Source organism: Myodes glareolus, chromosome 27 (genome assembly GCF_982192425.1).
Source record: "Myodes glareolus chromosome 27, mMyoGla1.1, whole genome shotgun sequence".
In the NCBI taxonomy this organism is placed as follows: Eukaryota; Metazoa; Chordata; class Mammalia; order Rodentia; family Cricetidae; genus Myodes; species Myodes glareolus.
The window spans coordinates 530,636-543,442 of NC_142052.1; the positions used below are offsets into that span (position 1 = coordinate 530,636).

Below are 12,807 nucleotides of genomic sequence, written 5' to 3' on the forward strand. Positions count from 1 at the left end.
ATAGTTCCTCCCATGCAGACACACAGTGCTTGCTGTGTAGAGCTTCTTTCTAACTACAAAGTATTTTAAAATAGTAGCCATGATAAGTCATCTACTTACTGACCTGCTATAAGTTCACTCAAAGAAGGGACTAGGCTCTTAGCGTGTACCGGGGGAATGTGATTTGAATGAGATGAAGGTGAGGACTGAACATGACTCGGTGAACATGAGACACATGGTGATTCTCCCCCTGGAGATGAAGCAGAGCAGACCCAGAGAGAGCATTAGTGCTGACAGAGAACGGGACAAACAGCTGCACTTGGCAGAGAAGAAGCAGCATGCTCACCACTGTCCTTATCTCTGCGGTGGTCACTGAGCAGCAGTGCTCGCTGGTAGCTCCGTTCTCTCACTTGTTCCACTGAAGTGGAGGCAGTCCTTTAAAACAAAACACATCCTCAGGTCAGAGACACTGCTGCCACCTAGGTGAACGAACTGTCCTTCAGATGAAGGATTTTCCTATACTGGGACAGCACCTTGGTATTAAGCTTTGAGAAAAGCTGTCTCATTGTTAACCACACTCCCCACTGAAATTTTTATTCCTATTTACTTGAAATTAGACTAACATTAGTCTTTGGCAATTTCTTGGTAAAAAGGGAGGTATGTTGGAAATATTGTGTTAACATTTATAAGGTCATGCCAATTTAACAAAGGGAGCAAAAATACTGCCAAAAAAATGCCCATGTCAAAATTGTAAGTTTGTAGTGGGAAGCTGCAGTGCAGAGGTGACTGGCAGGGATGGAAACAGGGGCTGTGTAGGATGCTGACTGGGATGACGACCTCTGCAGAACGGAGTATTTTCTCATCTACGATCAGCAGCCATCTTTCCAGGTCATGACAGTAAACAATCAGGAGGAGTAATTCTCTTAACCTTCTTTTCCTCCTTCACAATGGCACATTTTGGAAGTGCTTACCACTGAACTTCTGGGTCTTTCTTCTCATTGGCATTGGCGTCTTTAACAGGACAGGTACTGCCGCTCTCTTCACAAGAGGTGTTGTAAGTGGCAGTTGGCGGTGGCAAAGGCAGGCTGGCCTGGTTTTCTCCCTGCTCGCTGCTCTCACTGCCATGGACACATCCATCGCCACTGCTGCCCAGGTTCCCACTTGTGTGAGGTGAGACACTAATCAAAGCAAAGTTTTCTGTCTTAGAGCCACTTTTCCTAGCTTCCCGTTGTCTCTTACGGTATTCTAACAGAGAAACCTTAAACAAGAAAAAAAATAGTAAATCTTTTAATCTTGTGTTGTGTATCAGAATCAATTTAAAAAAGGATACTATAACATTTATATTAGGAAAATTATGTAAAAATAATTGAATTTTCCATAAATAATTAATAATTATTAAATGCCTACTATATGCCAGGCATGGTATTTAGATGATTTATATGCATTATCTCATTTAATCCTCACAACAACCCTAAGAAATAGGTATATTATCATCCCCATTTTACAGATGAGGAAATTGAGTAACTCACTCACTCCAGGTCACACAGCTGGTGAGTGTTGGAGCCGGGATTCGAACCTAGGTCTTATTTGAAAGCCCGTGCTCTTTCCACTATACTACATTGCTTCCCACAAAGTTGCCAACTGGACTCTGTTATAAAAATTAAAAGCACATATCACTAAAATGCGTTGACTTATACATCAGTTACTTAACAAATAAGTGTGTTTTCTCCCATTCTTGCAAAATAAGACATTCTGTCTCAAAAATAGGAACTTGTGTATTAAGATAGAATCTTATCAAACAGTATCATACTTTCCAAAGCACTCTTACATCCATGGCCTAAACACTGTAAGTATTATGAGATGGTGAAGAGGCATTTCTTCTCTCCAAGGCTGCCTGCTCAATGTAAAATAAGAGAAATAAGAACAATTATCTACCTATTGTTTTGGTCTTTGGTTAATTTTTTAAAGGTTATTTGTTTTATGAAAGAAATTACCTTGAGTCTTTTATCTCAAACTACATTTCTTATTAGAAGTTTCATATAACTATAATTTTTACTTTCTTAGGAACATCAAATTATTTACAAGAAGCTTTAAAATAAAATGTACACACACACAAAAACCACCTTAACTTACATAACCAAATTAAAATGCCTCACACAATGCTGTAACTACCAATAAACCCTTAGGAGCATTGAGGAAGACCCCATTCAAAGTACTATAAATTGATAAATTATAACCTTTTTCTTTTGTGGTGGATTCTGGGGTGTGGAGCTCCCGTCGATCAAATTGTCATTAACAGTCCGTCCGAAACCAGAGACAAGCCCATCTTCAGAGGTACAGAAGACAGCTGTTTCCATGAACATGCCTCTGGTGTCATCCTGCATCAGGCACTTTGACTCACTTATTCGGAAGCCGCCTCCAATCTCCAACTGATGAGAGGGTGTCAAGTCCCTCAAATTGGAGTTGACTGAGAAGTTAACTCCTGTTCTGTCAGGACTCTTAACCCAGGAAGAATACATTGGCCCTCGCCCAGAGTGGGTGGAATCCAGTTGGCTGTTGGGCTCAGTCCTGTCATGGGCTGGTATTTCCATGGTTTTTTGTAAGGCAGCTGGCTCGACTGCATCGAGTCCCAGTTGAAGGTCTGACACAGATTCTTTTTCCCCTGGGCAAGGCCTGCTGATTTCAGTCCTACTCCTAGGGCTGGTATACCCAATAGTTTTTATTTCTTGAAGGCCCAGTTCAGTTAAATTGGAATTTCTAAAAGGCGCCAACGTTAGCATGGTTGAAGATCGATCGTATCCCTGTTGGTGGTAGGACACGGGAATCACACAATGCCATTTAGAGACAATTTACTATCTAACAGTAATTTAAGCAAAATAATATTAGAGAAAATCAGCAAAAATTTTTGATAATTCCTTACCTCTTGGCTGTAAGTGCGTCTCTTTATTTCTGGAGAACTTTCTGGGGAGGAAATATTCTACATAAAAGTAATGAGCAAAGTTAGAAATTAAAATACAATAAATAATACAGTTTGTAGACATAAAAAGTTAAAATGGAAAGACTGATGCATGGATTTTAGATTTAAACCTTGTTGAAGACACTTGCTTTTAGGTCAACTTGATATACACATTACAAAAAAAAATGCTCATTGTGGCACAAATAAAAATGTTTAAATTTACATAAATGTAGGTTCCCAATTTTCTCTTAGTTTCTCACCACACTAGTTAACAAGGCAGGGGCAGGGATTTGCCAAAAAAGTTCGATGGCATTCATTCCCCAGAATGGGCATTCCTCTCCCCTGCCCCCATTCAAATGTCTCACCTCAAAATGCATTGTGTTTCCTGGTGTGCCAGGAGTTACCGGGGTCACTGGTGAATATATGGGTTTATAACCATTTCTGTAAGTTTCATCGTCTGATTTGATCCGTGGAGGAGTCGCAAATGCTGGGTCCACAGGAGTGATGTCTGTGTGAGTTGGTGTAGCATATGGTGAAGGAGTGGGGGTGGAGCTTTCTGAATAAGCAGAATCTAGCAACTGATAAAGTCTTCTTTTTTTTAGTGGTGTAGTTAAATCTGTTGGTGAAATAATAATCTATAAGAAACCATACTGCTGGGACTTGCTATAATTTAAATAACAGTAATTACAATAACTCTGACCCCAAAACTAGTGTTCTTAAAAACACACTAACATGACATCTTAAGCTTCCAAGAATTTCAGTATTAGCAAATAGAAGCTTATAAACCTAGAAGTCACAAAAAAAGGCTTTATTATTAAGTACTAATGCTACTGTAACTGATGTCTGTCCTTTTGAACCTATGGGAAAGCACCTAGCCCCACACTGAACTCCAACCACGGTTTTATGTCTGTATACATGCAAAAGGTCTGCTCAACAGAAAGAGGGAGCTTATAGCAGCAGGCTTCTTTTCTAGCGTACACAGCCGTGAATAGACTGCCTGTCACAAAACTACAGCTGTCCCTGCCACAATTCCTCACACTAAAACACCACCGAAAGAAACACTACCTGGGAGGGAACAGCTGTCATTTAACAGTAGTGGACTTTTATTTTCACCATTAACTATAGGACTTCTGGATCCTTCCTGACAAGGTAAATGATATTTATGTAAAATTGTTGAATTTTCTTCTTCTAGGGCTTGTTTCAACCATCGCTGAATAAAACAAAAAATAGATAAGAATCAGTTTTCAGCTATTTATATAGCCTATAAAATGCAAAGCCAATCACAAAAGCATTTCATTGTGAGGAGCTGTAGTAAGGAGTGAAATTTGCATTTGGCTTCTCCTAGATTTTTATATCCAAAGAAAAGTTTACCTTTTTGCATGAGCCAGAAATGTTTTCAGTAGTTTCTTTTCTTCTCTTTTTTTCCGAAAGGAATGGTGATGTAAATCTAATATAATGCTTAGGAGTAGAGTATACATGGGGGCTGTAAGTGAGACCTGGCAAAGAATTGAGCTGTGTAGCTAACACCTCTGGATCTGTAGTTATGCGCAGAGGCCTTTCTGAAAGGCTGTCTGAAGGTTTTCCTGTCTTCTCATTCTTCTCACTTAACCATTCATTGACCAAGTGCTAGAGAACAGAAACATTTGGATCACTATATAGTAATTGCACAGATTCCACTACAGAATATTCTAATATCAAATTAGATATTGGCACATCGTCTAAGACGATAAGTTGAGTAATTTATATTATTCATGTTATGGGGCTGGAGAGGTGGCTCAGCGGTTAAGAGCATGTATTGCTCTTTCAGAGAGGACCCAAGTTCGGTTCCCAGCACCCATATCAGGTGGCTCACAACCGCCCGTAACTCCAGCTCCAGAGGGATCTGACACTCTGGCCTACATGGGTACCTGCACTCATGTGCATATACCCCACAGACAGACAGACACATACACACACGCATAATTTTAGTAATAATCTTTAACAAGAATTATTCATATTATGTGGAAAAAATAAACCCCACTATCAGTATTTTCATTATCTCATTTACTGTTATCTTATGGATTATTATATAAAATTTAAAGGGATAAAATACATGAATACATGTAGAAAATTTATATTACAAAAAGACACTTAATTTTTGGCAGGTCATGGTGGTGTACCACCTATATCCCAGGCTGAGTCAGGAGGACTGGCACAGTTTGAGGCCAGCCTGGGCTACATATAGTAAGCACCTGGCCGGCCAGCCTTTTTTTCCCCTTTTCTTTCTGTTTTTTTTTGTTTGTTTGTTTGTTTTTGTTTTGTGATATAGCAAATCTAGGAGATACCAGTGAGTACCACAAATAATGCAGGCCTGTTGCGTTATATTTTACATGAGACTGTTGGTCGTTAGGGAAGTCTGTCTGTTTTTCAAGCTGTGCATTTCTAGACAAGGTGCATGTCACAGTTGCCTGGAGATGAGGTTTAGTATATGGATAAAAGAAGCATGTCCACATTGACAATCATTAGGTCATTAAGAAGTTTGAAATCCCCCATGTATATAATTCAGCCTTGGTGGTGGTGGTTCTTTTGTAAATGCTTAGGCAACCGCTGTTCCACTGAGAAACACCCCAGCCCTCACAATCTAGTCTCTCCTGACTCCCTGAAATATACCTGGTCCTGAAGACTAATAACCCCCTCACTGTTAAAAACAACAACAACAACAACAACAAAAGTTGGTTAGGAACATTAGCTTTTGCTGTTGTAGTTTTTAATTTCATAGCTTAAATGTAAATTCTAGAACAAGTATTACATATTCATACACATACAGACAAATGGCCTATCTTCCAAAGCATTTTTGGATCCTTTCCCTCTTCCTTTTCTTAGAATTTTTTCTATGTGTCTTTGTAGGACAATGCTATTCTATGTATATTAGACAGAATGATAAAATGTGCTGTAAATAAACATATAGCACTGCCAACAATTTGCTTTTAATGAATATTTATATTTAATACATATAAAATGTGATATTTGTAGTTGAAAAACGTTTAAAAACTCAAGTTTTTTTATTTTAAAAAGAAAAATTTTAAGTTTTCTCCTTCCAAATGTTGGTTAAAAAATACGCTTACTAATGAAGGCAAGTATCCACTTGCTTGTTTAAGGTATGTGGCACACAAGCTTTAAATGAAACATTACTGATGTCTCTAACAAACCCTCTGACTCTCTGACAAGGAAATTAGAGTCCTTCACTGATGTATAATCTTGATCTCATGCCAGAATATATCAAGCATACTTTTCATTGTTTAACAGCCTGCCTACAAACTGTGTGAAATTAGGTAAAAAAAAGACAAAAAATAAAAAGTTCCAAGATAAATAAATACATTTATGGCCTAAGTCACCTATCTCTGTATGCTGTCATTTAGAGAAAAATAGCAGCCCCTAACATTGCACTTTACTTTTCAGCTAAAAAGTTCCAGTTGATCAAATTCTGTGAGCAGTTTCCCATAAATTTTTTCACTACGATAATTTTCCAAAGATTTCTATTAATGATTTGATCTAAAACTGATCTTCCTTATAAACACAATGAGCCGAAGTGAGATGGCTCAGTGGCAAAGGAGCTTTGCTGCCATGCCTGGCACTGACTCCGGCAGCTTATCTCTGACCCCACAGACAGACACCAACACCACAGTCTCCGTCCATCACATCTACCTACACAGAGGAGCAGTAGGATGGACAGTGCAGCAGGGTTGGGCTGTGGCTCTGGGGTAGAGTTAGGGCTTACCTATCCTTCCCAAGGCCCTAGATTAGACCCGTAGGTGGGGGAGAGAGGAGGTATATTTTAATGAGTATTTTATACATTGATAGAAAAGCTTACTTGGCGAAATCATTAACTGCAATACTAAAGGTCTTTATCTTTAATCTTCATAATACAAATTACTAATGCTCTTGACAATTTGGTACTTCTAATTCTGAATCAAATATGTACAAGTGTAACATGTAAACTGAATTTTTAAGACAGTTCTTCAGTTAAGAGGCACTTGTTACAAATGGCTCTTACTATCATTAGGAGTCATACCTTCTTTGTTTTGGGGTACTTTGTGGGACATTTATTAAGTGCTGGAATTTCCGCCTCAGTAATTATTTCTGCTACTGCAGTTTCGGTTTCTGGCTCCACAGCAAGTACAGTGTTTTCAATCTCATTCTGTTGTGACGTAACTTCGATGTCAGGAGAAGAGGGCTGTATGTCTGAACACATGCTGACAGTCCTGTGTCTCCGACGCTGCTGTCCAATATGGGTCCTACTGCGAGAAAAGCTTTTTCTCTGCTTAGTTCTATTCACTTTAGCAGGGGTTGGCTTGATAGCAGTTTCTTCTTTTACTTGTTCCTAGTTAAAAATACAAGTGGCACTTTTGATGCTTAGAGATATGTTCAGTTTTAATTATGGCATTATCTATTTTAAATGCTAGCTTTCCAGAATCCTTTTTTAAAAAACTATGTATTTTTGCCTGGATGGTGGTGTTCTACACCTTTAATCCTAGCACTTAGGAGTCAGAGGCAGGTGGATGTCTGAGTTCAAGGCCAGCCTGGTCTACAGAGCGAATTCCAAGACAGCCAGGGCTACCCAGACTATTTTCTGTGTGCGTGTAAGAGGGCAGTGTGTGGGAGCCGGTTCTCTCCTCCACCACACAGGTGCTGTCTGCGGGCATGTAGCAGCTTAAGTGGATTAGCCAGCTTCTGATAACAAACCAAAATAATTCATCACTTTCTTACTTCGAAGCAAGGCAAATCTATTCTTGTTTCAAGTCTAAATTTCCCATAAGGTTTGAAAATGATTTAGAAGGCTAATATTGGGTATTATTTAAAATCTGTGGGCTGGGGAGATCATTCAGCAGGTAAAGCACATGTGCATGGCCTCAAGACCGGCACTGAGCCCCAGAAATTCACAGTGACCAAGGAGACGAACTGACCTCTACATATATGCAATACTATGCAAGTATACAGACATAATTTTTGTAGTGTAACTCTACTGTGTAAACCTAAGTAAGGGTACCTGGAGAACGTCGACATCAGTGATAACTTGTGGTTCTTTACACTCGGGCTTCACTTCCGTCTTGGCTGTGCTGATCCTTTCCAAAGCTTGTTCTCGTCTTTTCTCTCTCTTTTCAAGTCTGGCAAAAGCTTGCAAAATGGCTTCCATTTTCCTTTCTTCTCTTGTCTATGGAATTTAAATTTGAAGTAAATAATATCACTATTCCAAAGGAAAAATTCTATATGTCAGTTGTTCATGACAGATTTTAAAAACTGCTGTGATACTGCTAGCATAACAAATCTATTTTTGGTAGGACGGAGGAACAGTTTACAGCTATTCAGCATGTATGTATATGAATTTCAAACTTCATCTCAGTGAACCGTTTTTATGAGTGTATGCCAAAAAGGACAATAGCGCGAACAAGCCTTAAAAAACAAACAAAAAAAACTAACTTGTTTTACCAAACCAAAAAAATTATTAAAATTTTAAATTTATTAAAATTAAAATCTATTAAAGAGATGTCTGCCTTTTAAAAAATACTGAAAATCCTTAAGGAATTAGTATGTTGAAGAAGAAAAACTCAAATGCACTTAAGGAGTCAATGTATTGTTATACTGTGGCAAAGTCTTAATTTTTAGTGAATAGCTGTCACCCTGGCAGATTAGTTTTGATGTTTCTGAGACTGTAAGAGCTCATACAACACTCAACACTTCATTGGATGGTTACTGAGTTCCAATAGAAAACATGGGGCTTTGAAACAATACTTCAAAGATAGCAGGCAATCATAAATGTTTACTCGCCCTCGTGCCCTCCATGACAGTTCTTTGAAGGCATTTCTCCACCTCCTGCTCTTCCTTCCTTACATGTCAAGGGCTGAGGGGACAGAAGAGTTCAGTTCTCTGGGGAGAGAACATTAAAAGCAAAACCCAGAGCCTTGAGCAGAGGGCCTGGCAAATGCTTATGCTCTGAACCAGAACCAGTAAGCAGGTTCATCAACTATCCAGTTCTCCAAATCAAAGAACTAGGTCCTAAGGCTCAGAACCATTTGTCATGGATGTGGGGCAGAAAGAAAGGACTCGAGATCTGGCTGCCAAAGACTGCAGCACTGGAGCTTCAGCTTTCATTCCAGTCATGCCTGGCTGAGATTCAAGCAGTGATAACTGTTGCTTACTCTTTCCTGTATGTAAACATATTCAGTAAGAGAATAGAGGTGCTAACATAGTTCAACTGCTTTAAAGGACTTTTTAATTTCCACAGAGGTAAGAGTGCATCTGCTCACACACCCTGGAGTGGGAAATTCAAAACATGGTTTCAGTTCTTCACTGGGGCTGAAGATTTTAAAGCCAAATTCTTAAGACAATTTTCTGTCTCTACCTTACTAATTTCTTTAAATCCCCCATAAACACCTCTATTTCTAAAAAGTTTTATTTAGAAATCTAGACTTCACAAAAGTAATTCTTAAAATTACCTCACCTATTGAACCTGGTGGGAGGGGAGATTTTATCTACCATAATTGTTTCTTCTCAAAAACGCTTTTAAAACTTAGGGAAAATATTTTTAAGAAGAAACAGCTTGTTTACAAAAAATTGTCTGTATAAATTTTTGTGTGTGTTTGCCTGTTTGAGTTTCTGTGGACTATGCACATAGCCCCTGGAGGCCAGAAAGGGTCATGTGATCTCCAAAATCTGGAGTTATAGGCCGTCGTGAGCCACGGATGTAGGTTTTGGGCAATGAACCCAAGCCCTCTACAGGAGCAAGCAGTAAGGATTCTCAATTAGGAAAACCTCTCTTAAAGGAGCTGTGGCACGCCACCAGCAAACAGCAAAAAGCTGTGTTAAACTCTGTAATTTTTTTCTAGAATTCTTTTTCAAGCTTCCTCAGGTTTTTATGTGGATGTAGTCAACCACATTGGGTGCCAACTGTTGTAGGGAGAGGGCCTGCTTAGCCCCAAATAGCCACACAGAAATTGTGTTAATTAAATCCCTGCTTGGCCCATTATCTCTAGCCTCTTATTGTCTCTCACATCTTGATTTAACCCATTTCTGTTAATCTGTGTATTGCCAAGTGGCAGTGGCTTACCGGGAAAGATTCGGCATGTCTGTCTCTGGCGGCTCCATGGTATCTCTCTCCTACTCTGCCTTTCTTCCCCCAGCATTCAGTTCTGTCTTCCCCGCCCACCTAAGCTCTGCCCTATCAACTAGGCCAAGGCAGTTTCTTTATTCATTATCCAATAAAAGCAACACATAGACAGCAGGACTTCCTATAAACCACTGATGCTCAAGACCCTTTTTATGTGTGAGTAACTCTAGGTAGACACCCACGGAAGAGATTTTCTTTATTTAATTATCCTAGAACTTGATTTCTTTGACATAATCCAGTATTTCCTTCTTTTGGATTGTGAGATTGACGACCCAAGATAGAACTGTATGAAGAAAAGAGCTAGACTCAGTGAAGTTTGAACTTCCATGCTGATTAAACAGAACCTTTTAGACGTGGTTCCTCATCTTTAGTGTTTAAGTTCTAAAATATGTCACATTACATACTACCAAGGGAACAAAAGTGCACATGTATGTAGGGAAGACAAACATAGTGCCTTTCCATAATCTACAAGTTTCCAGATAACTAACTCACTCATCTTTCTAAGTAATCATTACCTATTACACAAAGTATGAGGCTTACCACATTTTTATGTGTTTATTACATAGCAATAAAATAAGTACTAAACAAATTCCTAATAACTTTTAAGATTTATCTTAAAATTCTACAACTTTTAAGATTTATCTTAAAATTCTACAAATGTTTGAGAATAAATGATTGGATGAATGAATAAAAACCACTAGCAGATATTTATTTTTAAAAGATAGGGTCTTTCTGTGTAGCCAAACACTCAATACTAGACCAGGATGGCCTTGAACTTACAGAGATCTGCCTGCCTCTGCCTCCTAAGTGCTGCAATTAAAGGCCACCATGCCCAGCCCAAATTCATACAGCTTTTATATTCACCACCGTATCTGATGCATCTCTGAAAAGTATGTTAGCTCAAACCTGATATAGTTTATAGGGAACTGGAGCTGGTGAGGAGACAAATACTGAACATACTAAATAACCCTAGCAAGACTCTGTATAGTTTCTAATGGTTATAGTTTAGAACTGTGATACAAGCCATGACCCTATCCGAGTCCAAAGCTACTTCATTATCTGTGAGCTGGGAAACCGACATTCCAATTCAGAACTGGATCTGATATACTGTTACGCTGGAGTGTTAGTTAGGTGTTAGCTAGAGTATGTGGGATATTCCACATGACCTGCCTATATACTATTCTTTTGATACTTCTTAGTATATTATATCTCAGTATTATAATTTCTTGTAAGCAGAAGAAAATAATAATCTGTTTCATATCTCTTCCCACTTGGGTGTTAATTCAAAATTTTTAGTTTATCTATGTGTAGGGGGCGGGGAATGGGAAGGAGTGGTATACATTCCAACGTGCTGAAGGAGTCACTTCTCTACTTCCACAATGTGGGTCCTGGAGATTGCATCCAGAGTCATTTAGGTTTAGCAGCATATGCCTTCACCAACTAAGCCATCTTGCTATGGAAAATTAATTGCGCCGTGGAAGGTGTAACTCATTTGAAACAACTGAAAATAAGCCTTGAGTCTGAGCAACATAAGTAAGGTAAACTTGGTGTAAGAATAAATGTATGTTGCTCTTGATTTGCTTTTTTACCTTGTAAGTATGTGCCTTTTCTGAAACAAAAATCATCCTCAAGAACAATACTCCTGCCTGGGGAAAGCACAGCTCTGCAGCCTTACAGTCTTCCTCCCTCAGTCTCAGGACCCAGGGGCTGAAAATATTCCAACAGTAAAATATCCCTAATTCCAGAACTGAGAAACACAAAACTGCCTGCAAGAGGCAGAAGATGAAACCAGAGAGCACCTACCAAGAGGTCCTTAAAAAAAAAAAAAAAGACTCCTTATTTTAGAAATACAAGCTTCCCCAAACCCCTTTTAAACAGCAATTAGAACTGATAAATGAACTTTAAAGATGACAGATTATTATGAATAAAAATCATTCCGAAGTAGCAAGCACTGTTGCATGGTATTCCTGTTTCCTCTATCACACAATTCAACACACCCTAACAGCCCCATTATTTGACATTCAGACTCACTAAGCCCATTCTCTATATGAGAGCTGCTCTGCCTTCTCTATCCACCTAGGTAAAACCTACTTATGTGTAGGAAGCCACCTGGAGGCACAGGTGGTCCTGCAGTTTGGAGGTATACAAGTCCATACCTGGCTTAGCCACGTGAGGCCTGCACCCTTGCTTGCACATGCTCAGACCAGCAGAATGGCATTAACCAATCAGGACAGCGTTCAAGCCTCTCCACCGTTTAAAAGCAGCTGCCTCTGGGCTCTACTTGCTCTCTCTAAGCTTTCTCTTGTCCCTGCTCTCTCTTCCCTTCCCCCAATTTTCCTCAACCAAATGCTCCGAATAAAGACGTGACCAGGGAAGGAATTCTCGTTTTTAGTGGCGTTCATTCCTGCTGGTCAGGAAGCGCGTCGCAACTGGTGCCGAAACCCGGGACGCCGAGGGACCCTGAGAAGGAAGCGCCCAGCACTTATGTATCAAGCACTTATATTTTTCTTAAATGAGTAATAATTGTATGCTGTATAAAACATAGGTTACTTCTGTGTGAAGAGGTATGAATTTGAAGCATTTAAAGATTTTAAATATTTATTACAAGGCAGCTAAACCATAACCACCTCATTTTGTTTGGACAGACTATAAAAATAAATGTATTCAGTTTGACCATATCATTTTAACAAAGATGATTACTAATCAAAAATTAGTCAAGTCAGTTTAG

General features: G+C 39.1%; 1 protein-coding gene across 6 annotated transcripts in view; it reads right to left on the reverse strand.

The window, feature by feature from the left end:
* The window catches only part of Kmt2e (lysine methyltransferase 2E (inactive)), a 68,248-nt gene that overhangs the window by 3,165 nt on the left and 52,276 nt on the right, over positions 1–12,807 (reverse strand). For 4 of the 6 annotated variants that reach the window (XM_048433491.3, XM_048433492.3, XM_085684118.2 and 1 more), the window contains 10 exons: positions 7,962–8,126; positions 6,987–7,295; positions 4,307–4,561; positions 4,001–4,145; positions 3,301–3,551; positions 2,900–2,956; positions 2,217–2,780; positions 951–1,237; positions 326–414; positions 104–229 (listed from right to left, as the gene is read on the reverse strand). In XM_048433491.3, the coding sequence (XP_048289448.3) occupies positions 104–229; positions 326–414; positions 951–1,237; positions 2,217–2,780; positions 2,900–2,956; positions 3,301–3,551; positions 4,001–4,145; positions 4,307–4,561; positions 6,987–7,295; positions 7,962–8,126 (2,248 nt within the window). The remainder of the gene's footprint in view (positions 1–103; positions 230–325; positions 415–950; positions 1,238–2,216; positions 2,781–2,899; positions 2,957–3,300; positions 3,552–4,000; positions 4,146–4,306; positions 4,562–6,986; positions 7,296–7,961; positions 8,127–12,807) is intronic. The other 2 variants (XM_048433495.3, XM_048433494.3) reach the window with 2 other exon arrangements.